This window comes from Sceloporus occidentalis, unplaced genomic scaffold, assembly GCF_023333645.1.
Source record: "Sceloporus occidentalis isolate IW3139 unplaced genomic scaffold, rSceOcc1.0.p SCAF_155, whole genome shotgun sequence".
Lineage (NCBI taxonomy): Eukaryota > Metazoa > Chordata > Lepidosauria > Squamata > Phrynosomatidae > Sceloporus > Sceloporus occidentalis.
The window spans coordinates 1,771,041-1,785,405 of record NW_028317135.1 but is presented as its reverse complement, the minus strand read 5'-3'; the positions used below and the strand labels follow the sequence as shown (position 1 = coordinate 1,785,405).

Below are 14,365 nucleotides of genomic sequence, written 5' to 3'. Positions count from 1 at the left end.
ACCTTTATTTTTTGCTAAAACCCCCCCCAAAAAACTAATTATCCATGTCCTTTAATCATGCTTTTTCTTGATATAATTTATGAGTAGGCATCGGTTGACAGAAAATACGTGGGCTGATTACTTGGTGATAAATATATAATATATAAATATTTCTGGGCATCGGTTTGATGAAAATAGTTTTTATATTTGATTAATAATTTTAATTAGATTAAAATTTTATTTTTTGCAAAGACAAATGTTCCAAAGAGTTTTCTGTCACCACGATGAGCGTGGAATCTGCCATGATTCAAATTTTTTTAATCATCCCACGGAAAATGGCAAAAATATAGGCTTTTGTTCAATGACGTCTATAAATTTCAGGCCATTAAGTGGTTAGGTTGCGGTCAGTATATGAATCATTCTGCAGTCTGCGCATGATGTGTATAAATTGGATTTGGATCTGTTAATAGAGGTAAAGGAAAAAAAAATCCCTGACTCTGCAGAAGGTTCAAGGAGTCTGGGTGGGTCAGGAATTTTAAGATTAAATTTGCTCGGCCACCAGTTTTGGTTAAGGAAAAAAAACGTAACTTTTTTTTTTCTTTTCTAGAAAACTTGTAGGTGACTTTATACTTCAAAATGCAAGGTGCCTTATCGTTTTTATTCAAACAAACACAATCTTTTATGGTTAGATGGTTACTCAAGGTGAGACAGAGGTTGTGCGCAGCTTCAAACCGTACTCCATAGAACTTTGATGGAACTCAGGAAACAGTTTCCCTTCTAGAATGTTACGTTCATGTTGAAAGTCCAACACTTTATATATTAATGGGAGGACTGACACTTTTCCAGTTCCAGCAGACACAGTGAAACAGGGAGAGCTATAACATATGGAAAGCTGAGCTGGTAATCACTATGAGGTGATTGACCCAAGCAGGGGGGACGCCAAAGAGATGGTTGACCTAGGAAGCTAGAAACCCTAGGGCTAACCCTGGTCCGTTATTCATATATTTCAGCACACTATCATATTCTATGTTTCTGTAGAGATTTTAATACATTCTATATACACTAAATAACTTGTTGCCTAAACATAAATTTGGCATTCTATGGAATCCGTCAGGAAAGGAAAAAAAGGAATGGAACATTCTGTTTTCAGGTCATCTAGGGGAAGCCATTTTTATTTGCACACCTACTTCCCGCGTACACATTTACCCTTCTATATCAGGTGCAATTATTGTTTCTCTTGTAATATCCACTTATCTTCCCCTCAATTCATTATGTAATTTATGATGGCATTTTTTTTGTGAGCATCCTGTCTGGATGATGCAAACGAAAGGCAGCCAAGGAAACACCACCCTATAATTTCCCTATTCCTTCTATATTATTTGCTCGGGCTGCTGTCACTTATCAGGAATAACTAGTTCTGACTTGCGAAGCTCTGCTAGTGATCTTGGCCGCCATTAGTAATGGCTCGTCTTGGGCGTCCATTGAGCGCCTTCCAATGATGTATCATCTTTGACATCTCTACAACATTTATGTGGCACCACAAAATATCAGTTTTCAGGATTTCTTGAAAAGCCCTTCTGTTCTCCCATAGGTATAACTCTGCACTGTAGGGCTCCAAGGGGCCCATGCTAGAAACAGCTTCCTGGAAATGTAACAAGGGCTTTCTCTTACTCATAACGTACGACTACATGTCAAACAGGCAGGGCCTGTCCATGAGCGCCCACCCTTATTAGTCTAACATTATTAATTAAAAAGGGTAATTAATAAGTAGCCCTGTACTCCCGTCTTTATGCAGTGACAAATGAAAAATTTAATTATATTAACTGTTGGCAATGGACGTCTGTTCAAGTTTTCAACCGCCAAAGGATTGACACCAGCCCTTATAGAACCTCAATACACACTTCCAAGCTGTTTTAGCAAAGGATAAAAAGGAAACTTTTTAAAATATTTTTATAAGTAACATTAAAAAAATGAATTAAGTTTAGATTTCCGGTTTTAATGAAGCTGGCAGAGTTTGGCAGACTTAGGACATCTTGATCAGATTATACTGGTCCATTCCAAGCCGCTCCTGGCGCTACGCAAAAAGGAAACCACTTTATGAATCTGGAAGGAAAATAAATGATGTCTCATATGGACTTCGGGGAGATTTATTTTACTGCCACGTTGTCGTGGAAATAAAGGTTTCCCTTAACAAAAAATTAAAATGTTTCAAATCTTTTTTTTTTTTTTCTTCTATGGTGGAGATGGTTAATCTTTTGAGGGTTTGGATTGTAGCCACATATTCAGAGCCCTGGCTTTGTGGTGTATTATGGTTGGGGAGATACTCAGACAGAATATTAATTAAGGTTATTAACAAGAGACTTGGAATGCCATCTATCCCCAAGGAATAGCAGATTCTAAACAGAAACTAGGCTTTTCTCCACTAGTGTAGCCGGGAATGGCCAAAGACCCAACACAAATTATATGGAAGACCACCGGCCAGGGATAGAACTACTAATAATTCCAAGTTTCATTCTGAAAAGGCTTTTATTCTTTCCTTGCCTCTCCATCATTTTCAGGGGATAAAGAGATTGTTCTTGGCTTCATCCTTCCAATTCAGATAGTGTTAAAAAATGGGATTCCCTCGAAGACAATGGAATATATTAAAACTTATATCAAACGACTACTGTTCTGCTAAAGTCTCTTGCCTTGGAATTGTGGTCACAATATCAATGCCCACTCTAGGAATAAGTTAAATATCTTGAATTTGCTTTCTTTATCTGTCAGCTTCATTGGGTTGCACGAGGCACGAGTCCCAGAAGAAGTGGTTGTCAGACAAAGGAAGATATGGCAGATATAGGCAAGGCTTTAAACAGCCATGTGTCAAAATGTTCCTACAGATAGAGCCTTGCGCAATATAATAGAGCAGAAGCAATCATTTATCTTCACTGAGTCTTTAAGTAATTATTTTTTAATATAATTTCTATATATTATAATATTTTTAGATAACATATTGACGATGGTAGCATTTATGCTTAACTTAAATATTGTATTTTTAAAGTAACAATTCTTACGTTGTTGTAAAGGAAAAAAGTTGGGATAAAAAAAAAAAGTCTGGAGAATAATGTGGAAACCATTTGGTACTTAAAATAATCCAATCAAAAATTATTTGAATCAATAATTTATTCTGTACGCTTGAAAATCCTCAATCTTTGCTATGTTTCCTGTACCTCTCAGCTGGGAAACTTTTCCAGAACAGAGGGCTACAGCGACCAGACAATTCCGTTCATTAATTGAGGACCTCACAAAGAAAATAAGAATGTCCTACAATTTTTTACAGCCTTGGCTAGAAAGACACAAAACAGTATTTCACAAGAAACTTTTTTCCTCCAGTTCATTCTTCCCAGAATGCTTCTTTGTTGATACCAGTGCTAATGGCCTACCAGGGATATAATGGCCGGGAAGACGCTTACAATAAATAAAAAACATGCAAGGACATTTTGGCGTGAACAGAATCTTAAGGAATGACCCACTCCTCGCTTTGTATCTCAATCATCAGCGGGGTATTGAGAGTCTGGTTGCATTGTGTCGTAGCCAAATATCTCTGCCTTAGTTCCATTCACCCTACATGACGGGGCTGTGGGAATCGAAGGGAGAAAAGTAAATTCCAAAGAGGACTTTGGGGGAGGAAGCTGAATTTAGGTAACAGAGAAATATATGCCTGTAGACATATAGATCATATGTTTTGTAGTGAAGTCAGGTAGACAAACAGGTAAACAACAACTATACGTATATAGTTTGGAATAATTCAACAGGTTACATTTATAAAGAATAATTGGATGCTTAGGATGTAAAAAGGAAAATGGATATTGTCGCATTGGTCCAAAAGATGATGGATGGTCTTTAATCAAAGATAATACATTTAATTTGGATAACATAGATTGACACGAGCTTTCAGGATCTCAGAGGTCTCATTCCATCTGAAGAAGGCATCTCAGAGGTCTCATTCCATCTGAAGAAGGCATCTCAGAGGTCTCATTCCATCTGAAGAAGGGATCTCTGAGGTCATGAAAGCTTAATAGAGTCTCAGAAGGTATCAACTTGAAAGACTCCATAATAGTAATCTAAACTTAATATTTCCTTTTTTAATTTGGTTGAGCATCTATTCTTTTAATGCCTATCCTGCTTATCCTGCTTGTACAAATGCAATTTTTAAAGACACTTACGTCTCTTTTTTCCTCGACATAACCTACAAGACTAAAGTTCAAACAGCATTTGTTAATTGTTGGCAGGAGCTACCCTGACCCATCGCATCAGAATTCCCAAACTAAAATGTATTATATCAATGACCTTGGTTTCTACAAATGTTTTTGGAACAGGTGAACATGAAGTTGGATTTATGGCTGCTCCTCCTGACTCGAGTCGCATTCAGTTTTGCCTCAGACGATAATGATAATTCAGGTTAAGTATTCTAGATGACAACACAACGTCCAAACCTTGGCTGTTCACCGTAAATTTCTTATAGAAGCAGATTTAAAAAAATATTTTCTGTCTTCATTATCTTGAATGTACAAACCAGTAAAGAAAGTTATAGATAAGGAGGCTATGTTGCTATGGATTGCGCCTTGGGAGTCTGTATGGCCACTAAGAAACTAAATAGTTGGGTTATTCATCATATAAAAAAGAGGTAAAAGGCTGACTACCGTTTTGTGACCCATTCTTGTGTTATTTTGTCAAACAGAAGACCACAAGGTCTTGAAAGTGAAAATAGGAAATTCCACGACCCCAGCTGCGTTGGCCGGTACTCTTACTCTACCATGTCACATAACTCACCAGTCATGGATAGAAGGTGCCAACGTGGGGAGGAGAGCTGTACTCGGCACCCATCGGGTTAAATGGAGTTTTATCTCTAATGGAAAGGAGGAGGAAATCCTGGTGGCCCGGGGACACAAAGTTAAAATTACAGAGGGATACAGATCCCGTGCCAGCCTGCCCCATTACTCCACTTCAGCCAGTGATGCCACTTTAATCCTGAATGATCTGAGGACCAACGACTCTGGGATATACCGATGTCACGTGCAGCACGGAATTGAAGATGACCATGATATGGTAGAGGTGAAAGTCAAAGGTAAGAGCTTTCGTAGATGCAATTTATGTCTCAAGAGTATAAAATCTCTAACGAAGAATATGGTTCATTACTAAAAAAAATAATCCATTCTATTTCAATATCCAATGTATCCAATACCATTCACTGTATAAACAAATAAGAACAGGAGTCAGACATTTTCGGGTTATATTCTCCTCTCTGCTCCACAGGGGTTGTGTTCCTGTATAGAGAAGGCACCAGCCGTTATACATACAGTTTCTTTAAGGCCCAGGAAGCATGCTCCAGAATTAGGGCCCACATAGCCACTGCAGATCAGTTGCTGGCCGCTTATCACAGTGGGTACGAGCAATGCGACGCCGGCTGGATCGCAGACCAAACAGTGAGGTAGGAAGCTTCTTCTTCTGTCTCTTCTGTGGACTTTATCTCATTTAGACACATCAAAGTATTTAACAAAACTCAAAGTTTGGCAATGCTAACTCTGATTCCATTCGTGTTTTCTTTTGTCTAAGGTGATCTCCCCTATCGCTGTTTCATGACTCAAGTCACCTGTGGTCAAATGACGATCTCTATCATAGGCCCGCCGAGTGGGTTTTAGTGTTGGTTAAAATGTGCTATGCAAACTCTGTGTCTTCCAGATACCCAATCCAGAGGCCGCGCGAGGGCTGCTATGGAGATATGGATGGCTACCCTGGGGTGAGGAATTATGGAGTTCTGGATCCAGAAGACATGTATGATGTTTACTGTTACATAGAAGAACTGAACGGTAAGAACGTCATCATAACTGTTTATAGAATTCTGGGCATGTTCCTCAGAGATTACTTAAGAGTCCCATCTCTGTAGTAACTCAACAGGTAGCTGGACGTAAAGGGAGTCCCAGTCGGAACCAGTAATCGGAATCTTATGACACAACATCTGTTATTAGCAAAGAGTATCCATACATGTTACATTCAGTATCATACTGTCCTCCATGCTGTGATTTTTTGTTGTTCCTCTTGGTCCTCTTCTCCTCTGTTCTGTTCTTACATACACCACTTCTTCAACTCCCTTCCTCCTGTTCTTTTCCATCAGTACATCTATTATTGTTTATATTGTCTCTGATCCAATAGCGCTCGATACACATAAGGTCCCATCTAGCGATTTTGGTGTTTCGTGTGCTTTACATACCAGAAAGCCCAACTGGACCTGTATTTATGATGAGTCCAAAGTAAAGTTTAATACTAAGACACTTGTGGGATAACTAATCATGGAAGATAAAAGGTTCTAGTTAACAATGTTCATATTAAAATGTGAAGTTTTATTTTGGGACATTATCAACTAATGTTTTGCTCAATATTTTTATTACCCAGGAGAGGTGTTTTTAGGATCTACATTGGAAAAATTTACCCTGGAAGAAGCCAAAGATTACTGTCGAAAGTTGGGCACACGAGTTGCAACAACAGGTCAACTCTATGCCGCTTGGAGCGAGGGACTGGACCACTGCAACCCGGGGTGGCTTTCTGATGGAAGTGTGCGTTACCCCATTGTCACTCCAACGGAGCGGTGTGGGGGGAACTCACCAGGTGTGAAAACGATCTTCCAGTTCCGGAATCAAACCGGGTTCCCAGACTCGCAGGCAAGATATGACGTCTATTGCTTCAGAGGTAAAGACTTTCAACTTATCTATTGAGCTCCCAACAGGATAGTGTGTCTAACTTCCTCATTGTTCTGGAACTTCATGGCATGTTTATAGTGACCATTACGTTTATTTGTAAAGCACAAACATTTTGTAGAGCTGTACGATACGTGCCATGAAATGGTCATTTTAAGACAACATCCAACTATACATCAGTCACAAGAACTTGGCCAGTGCATTCCACATGTCTCCCCTAAAACAGTTTACACTCGTTTGCAATGAACACCTAATCAAATTTATAAAGGCAGCACAATATATGATGTAGATCATACTGTATGACATAAGACGTACGCTTTGGGAATATCATTGTATTGCGCAATTATCTTTAGTGAGTTTAGAAGGAGCTTGTCTCTGTTGTGGAACTCTTTGCACTGTCACAAAGTGTGTTGGTGGCTACCCCAAATACAAGTACAAGCTGTGAACACATGTTGCAGAAGCATATGGATTTTTAAACTTTTTGTTTTGAGATTGTGTCTCATTTTTCTAGATAATGGCCATCACGGTGCGGTCATGGGGATCCGAGATGTTATTACTCTCAACGAAAACTTTGAAGAGCTGAAGACCTCAGAAGTTAACTCTGAAAACGAAGCCCAGGGCGTGGTGGATACTATACCACTGAACACAGCGGAAGCTATTCAAAAGATATTACCAGAAGTGGCAAATACATCTACATCCGTGGACCACGAACCATCTCGCCCAACCAAACCAAACCTGTTTCCTACATCTAAAAGCACTCAGATGTATGAGGAGAGTCCCATTTCACACCATTTCACAGAATTATTAACAGTCAAACCCACCACTGGAATGATTCTACAAAGTTCCACCGGTAAGACAAAATTCACAAGAATCATTATGAACTTGGATCTAGCAAGTCTAATTAAGATGACATTTTACTATAGAAATTGCTGAATGCTCCAATAATAGATGTTCTCAGAGGTATCAGTGGTGGGAGTGTTTACTACCCATAGTTTTGCTACATTAATGACACCACAACGCAGCTTTGGGCGCTTTATTCAATAAGCCACGGTTTACCAATTACCAAATTGTCCTTTTGTAATATACTTGTTTAAGCCAGCGCAGGCAGGGAACAGGCTATCTCCGGTATGAGCTTCTCTGATCTGAGTATTAGTGTCCCACTGATGACATTTCCAGATGAGCAGACAGAAGCATAATTGTTAATAACTTAATTGGGTCAATAATTCTCAGCGTAAAACATAAAGGGTAAATGAATTTATGTTACAAGTACAGTAAAGAGATGTGAGAGTACAATCCTCAATTATTTAAACTCTAGTCAGCCATATTGATATTGAGTTATATGTAATATTTTGGCAGCGTATGATCATGGACTGATTACGGCATCGATGGACAGACCTGATTCTTCATCTAATGAGGACACTCTAAGTACGTCGGAGGTGCGTGGCGACTTCCCAACGGAGTCAACGGCAGGAGAGTCTACTTCAGTTTTTATTCACACCAATTCAGAGTCGGAAAATGATTACCCGGATGATAACATTACCGCCTTGATTGAAGAAATGGGTTTTGCTCCGTCAGAGCCGTCTAGTCCATCCCCAAATGTCCCAATCCCTCAAGAACTAGATCCTACACAAGTTCACTCCGAGGACAAGGAAATAATTAGCAGAGGGAGTGATGAAGGTCCGTTTCCAAGTGATCCCACAAAGATCTATGTTGACCCAACAATGGGTAATGCTATTTTAAAAAGCCAAGCAGATAACAGAGAGGAAGATAAGACAATAAATCCTACACATTGGATCTCCATCAGTAATCACACGGCAGAACCAAATGATTTTGAGGCATCCGGACGTGGACAACAAAGTTCAATGAATGACATGGTTCATGGTGACATTGCAAGATTAACAAGCACTCATTCTCAACCCGAGACGGTTACATCACATCAAGCACAGGTACTAGAAGCTGACGTTGCATCTTCAACAGCACCCATTTACCAATCCCTTCCCAGTAACTATAACAGCAAGGGATCCGACTTGGAAGAAGGCAGTGGGGACATCTCTGGGCCAATGTGGTTTAAAGTAACAAAAGAAACGTCTATAAATCACCAAACGACCACAAACCAACATGCAGTAAATACAAAAAACTCTCCAAGCAGTTTCACAGATACTACTATATTTCAGAACGTGAATTGGCAAATCAATGAGGAAACTTCAACAGCACACATTCCCAACCTCATGAGTTCCAACGTCTCTCCTGTCATATCAACTCCGAAAGACGCTCAGGTAGAAGAGTCTTATGGAAATATGGAAGTTTCTCCAACAACAGCCACGGGGACATCAGAAAGTCACGTAGATCCAAACTCTTATGAAGACATTGCGGCTTCTCATATGTACAATCCACCATATACGTACAATCCATTACCTGCTGATAATCCGGATGCTTCTATAAATCATCCTCTTCAAAAACCTTCGCAATCGAACAAATCTACGACCACGACCAATCCTCTGCCCATTGTGCCAACAGAGAGGGCAATTCCTGGAATCTCTGCAAACTTTTCAGGTAACCTACATGCCTGCCTCACTGTTCTTGTCCTGTTGGCCATCTACATCTTCCACTAAGTATTTCTTCTTTCCATCTTTTCAATCTATTTCATTACAATGGAGAATATATCCGGAACCTGTCTAGCCAACCATTCAGATCATACACGAGTCTTCATCATTCTTACTTCTATGAAGTATTTTTATGGATGTTTCCATGAACAATAAACTAAATTCATTTTTAGAATTAAAGAGATTGTCTAAGATCTGTCTAAAATCTTTCCTCTCATCTCGTTCTTCTGTGTGTTCTTTTGTCTGCGTGTCTCTACCTGACTCTTTCACTAACATCTTCTTCATTCATTCAATTGTGGACTCACTGACAAATCAACCAGTACTTTATCACTAAAGTTAGCGCCATACAGTTTTCTAAAAAGGTCCAAAAGCAGAGGCCTTCAACAGGAATACAAGCAGGGTACATACTGTAGCAGCTTTTTGGGAACAGCAATTGACTTGTAGACACCATAGTAAAATAATAATAATAAAATTAATAATAATAAACCATACATATGTAATCCTCAGCTAGGAGATGGAGTTCCGAGGCTTATTTTAGGTCTAGTGAATTGTGTTGCTTTAGACAAATGCGCAGAATAGCATTGTACCTTGTGTTGTAGATGACTGCTTTCCAAACCCTTGCGAAAACGGTGGGACCTGCATTGAGGAAGAAGACGGTGACTTCCACTGCTTGTGTTTGCCAGGCTATATGGGGAAAGCCTGTGATATAAGTGAGTGTACAGGGAACTAATAGGTTACTTTCCATTATGTGGTATCAAGAACACAGTCGAGACAGGCCACCCCAGGTGAGTTGAAACAAGCATTACGTGGGACACAAGCTACAACACACACCCAGGAACGCTTGGAAAGTAGGTGTACAAGCTAGAAGAAAAAAAACAACCTTGTGGCCAAAGGGATAGGGTCCTACCTGGTCTTTGAGGGCCAAGAAAATAATGTGTTGAGTTACTATGGGCAAACAAAGACCATGCAGAAGAGCACCTGGCCACTGGGACCCCATGAGAGGTAAATCGCACGGTCATATTTTATTCCAGGAGGACAACCATTATCCAAATAAATTTGTAGAGCCCAGTTGTATAACGTACATCCAGTCTCTGAACTATTTCAGGGCTGATCGCACAAGAAATATTGAAAGTCGCCCCCACCCCCCCAAACAAAACTGTCCTACTAAAGCCAAATATTACTCCATAGTTGTAAGCTTTCTTCTGGAACTTCCGGACCTCACGGACATGTAAAAATGGTGATAAAAAGACAGCTATGAGAATGCTTTACCAACACCATTACTTCAGATGCACATTTTTATAATGTGTAATAAAAAATATTTATAATGTATTTTAAAAAAAGTTATCCCAGTGCTTCCTCGTGATAGGAAGTGCTCATAGGAGCGTGTGCACTAGGAAACTGCTTCCCCCAACTGTCTGGGAAACAATAGCATAATAAAATTTCAAAATATGAAGGCAAAATATAGGCAACCTCATATAAAACTGATTTTTCTTTATATCATCAGAGGTAGCGATAGAATTCTGCCACCAGAAACCAGTTACGCTTACGATGTCGCTGTTTCCAATTAGATATGGAAAAGTGTTTGGACGGCTGGGATGCATTCCAGGGTTTTTGCTATAAACACTTCCATACACGGAGGAGCTGGGAAGAAGCAGAGACGCACTGCAGAGAATCGGGGGGTCATCTGGTCAGTATCATGACCCCAGAAGAACAAGATTTTGTAAATGGTATGTTATTTGGAGCCGGTGAATCCCAGTTTTACCAAGGACTGTGGTGGCTGCTGCATGGTACTAACATATTTCTGTCTTGAAAAAGTAAATAGGCTAAATTAGTTCTAGTTTCTATAATTTCTAGTTTTGTTTTTTTTTAACCACCTAGGCTTTGTCTAAGACTTTATTGGATTGAGGCGCATTAATACATTAACAATCACGATAAGTTTTTTTAAAATATATATATAAAATCAGATTAATTAAAGGTTCAGTTCTGTAAAAAAAAAACAGCATTATGAGAATTTATGTTCAAATTTCCAAGAGTTTTACCCATCAAAGATATCTTCTGTCTAAATAAACCACAAATAAGTTTAAACCTCCTTACAAAGTTTTCTAGAACTAGAAATCAGTCGAATGAGCTCCCAGCGGCTTGTCATTCCAATTCCAAATTTCATGGCCTGAGCTTCATCCAGATCCAGTCTGATGAACATGACGGATTTAGCAGTTCCCTCCCAACGTCCCCAATGCAGCTTCTTTTTTCCGCGTTCAATATGTCTGCATTGCCGAGTGCGCTGCGTCTGCCAGGAAGCTTAACTATTCTGTTACGTGTTTGATGCGTCTAATGCTTCTTGCTAAATTATATGTACTGATCAGAATGCATTCAATTATCATAGAAGGATACAGATCCTCAATATATATATTAACGAACACAGACAATGACCTTGTCAGTAGGAACGTCCGACATAAAAATCTCTGTTTTTAGATAAATTAGTTATCTAAAACTAGGGTTTTAGATAAACATCTCCCAGCAGAAGTGGTAGAGGGTAATACAGTGAGGGTATTAAACATGCATGGGATAGGCGTATGGCCTCTGAATCCAAGACGGGACCAACCACTGATTAAGTCTTTCCAGCAGGAGAAACAGGGCAGATTAGATGGGCTGAATGGGTCCGATCTGCTGGCCGATTCTATAGCTCTATGTGAAATCTGTTGTTATTTCAATGTGTACCACTAGATGGCACCAGAGATCCAGGGTCAATTTTCACCCTGTCTCAAGAACTTTTCTTCTTAGCCAATCACAGGTGGGCTAGAATCGCACTAGGAAATGAGGCTGTGGAATAATGTTGCTGAATGAACATTTAATAATGGAAACAGGTGGCTGTATAATTAGCAGATTGACCTGCTGGAAAGTCTAACACACCAATGGATTCACCTTTGCTCACAAGATGAGATCCTTAAAGGCTTGTACTTTCCATGGACCCTCAGAATGGACTCCGAGGACCCTAAAGTATGGTTTACTTTTAATACCGATTCTCTCTTTACAATGTTCCTGCAGATAAGTACAGGGAATACCAGTGGACGGGCCTGAACGACAGGACAATCGAAGGTGACTTCCAGTGGTCTGACGGGAACCCTTTGGTAAGACCCAGCATGATGATCTACAGTTACCAGCAGCAAACCCCCAGACACATGCGCCTACTGGCCGGGGGGATATATTCAAAGGGGGGCTATGAGAATCCAGAGCTGGGGAAGAGTGATCTATAAAGGTGACACAGGTGGGGGGAAAAAAGGACTAAAATGCCTGAAACAAATCCTTGGCGACTGTCGCACCAGAAGTAGATCTGCGAATTAAGTGCCAGAGTATCGGTAATTCTATGGCAAGTAGGGTGTTAGGGAAAGTATCTGTCATGTGCTTCCCGTACAAATAAACATTTAGCAAAATGTACCAGGGAAACCTAAATATAATTGAAACATTTAAATGGATAGAAGGATTAAAAAAGACAAAGACAGCGGGGTTTAAAGTTGGATGGTGAAAGATGGGGGAAAAGTCTACTTTATGGAAGGGTAAGTAGATACCTGGAATAGCCTTTGTAGACTAGCAAAGTAAAGGGATTCAAGAAAGCTTGGAATGTGTATAAAAAGCTATTTTAGAGGATTAATAAGAAAAAAAATAATTGACAAAGGGAAGACTAGCGTATCCGTATCTATCATAACGCCCCTGGAATATTATATTCATGGTATGTTCCTGCTTTATGATGGTATATATATAATGTATCCCTTTACACTTTAGCTCTATGAAAACTGGAACCACCAACAGCCAGACAGCTATTTCCTCTCCGGTGAAAACTGCGTTGTGATGGTTTGGCACGACCGTGGTCTCTGGAGTGATGTTCCTTGTAACTACCACCTAACATACACGTGCAAAATGGGGCTGGGTAAGCAAAGTAAAAATGTCTGTGCCAGGTACTGTAGCTGGAATTCTAGTTGCAAACTATACTTTTCAGCATAGGGTCGTTAGTGCTCTGTTTGAGCAGAGGCTAAAGCTGATGTGGACGCGCTGATCCAGTTTATGGCTCCATTGATTTTGTTCCAATCAGGGAACCTGAGAACAGGATGTGATTTTCATTGTCCTATTGTTATTGGCTGTTAGATTGTTCACCAATTATGTTCTTGATACAATGTAACCAGACAAGATACAAATGTTACTGAGAAATAACATTTTCCACCATTCTAAACTTTTCTTCCTCCTCAAGAATGGGGGGAATGTTTTATTCTAAACAAAGTTGTTGGGATCGTGGATGAAACACGTCTGGGTCATTTTTCTCCTTAGTGTCATGTGGTCCTCCTCCCGAAGTGGTCAACGCATCCACGTACGGCAGGCCAAAAGCGCTATACCAGATTGGGTCCGTGGTGGGATATCGCTGTAATGATCGCTTCCATCAGCGTAACTCACCCATCATCAAGTGTCTAGCTGACGGTTTATGGGAAGAACCTCAAGTTGACTGTGTTCCTGGTAAGTAAAAGCCAATGGCAACTAACTTACCAATATTTAGAAATGAATGAACGAATGTATGTTAGTTAGAATGAGAGTGTATGTATAAGTGTGTTTGCGTGCGAGCATGTATGTGTTTTGCATGTGAGCATGTGTTTGTGTGTTAGCATGTATGCGTTAAATGTGTGTTGAGTATGAGTATGAGTATGAGTATGTTAGTGTAAGTCTGGGCTTTACTTGCCCCCCCAGGCCAGAAGGTGCCAGCCCTCACCTGGAGTCAGATTCCAGATGTTCCCAGTTGTGGGTATTGACATAAAATGATTCTAACCCCTCGCTGTGTCTGTGTTGTCCGCTTCACCCTCTCTGCTTTGTTTTTATGCAGCACTTCAGTGAAGTGGTTATCTGAGATGTTTTCCCCACGAAAGGGACTGCCAACCAAACTCGAGGAGATCCTCAAACTTTTTGGCTTCAGCAGGAACCTGAGTTATTAAGTGTGACAATGTGTCTCATGTAATGGCACAACGTGGAGCCTTTTACTTCTCATTACATGACTTGTGTCTCGGATTA

General features: G+C 40.0%; 1 protein-coding gene across 1 annotated transcript; it reads left to right on the top strand.

Moving 5' to 3' along the window:
- Positions 1-668: 668 nt before the first annotated feature.
- Positions 669-14,109, top strand: LOC149280511 (brevican core protein-like). The gene is made up of 13 exons (XM_089500494.1): positions 669-681; positions 4,700-5,086; positions 5,275-5,449; positions 5,701-5,828; positions 6,412-6,712; positions 7,202-7,563; positions 8,070-9,266; positions 9,916-10,026; positions 10,885-11,043; positions 12,362-12,444; positions 13,097-13,241; positions 13,637-13,819; positions 14,048-14,109. The coding sequence occupies exons 1-13, from the start codon at positions 669-671 to the stop codon at positions 14,107-14,109; spliced, it is 3,306 nt and encodes a 1,101-aa protein (XP_089356620.1).
- Positions 14,110-14,365: the final 256 nt, after the last annotated feature.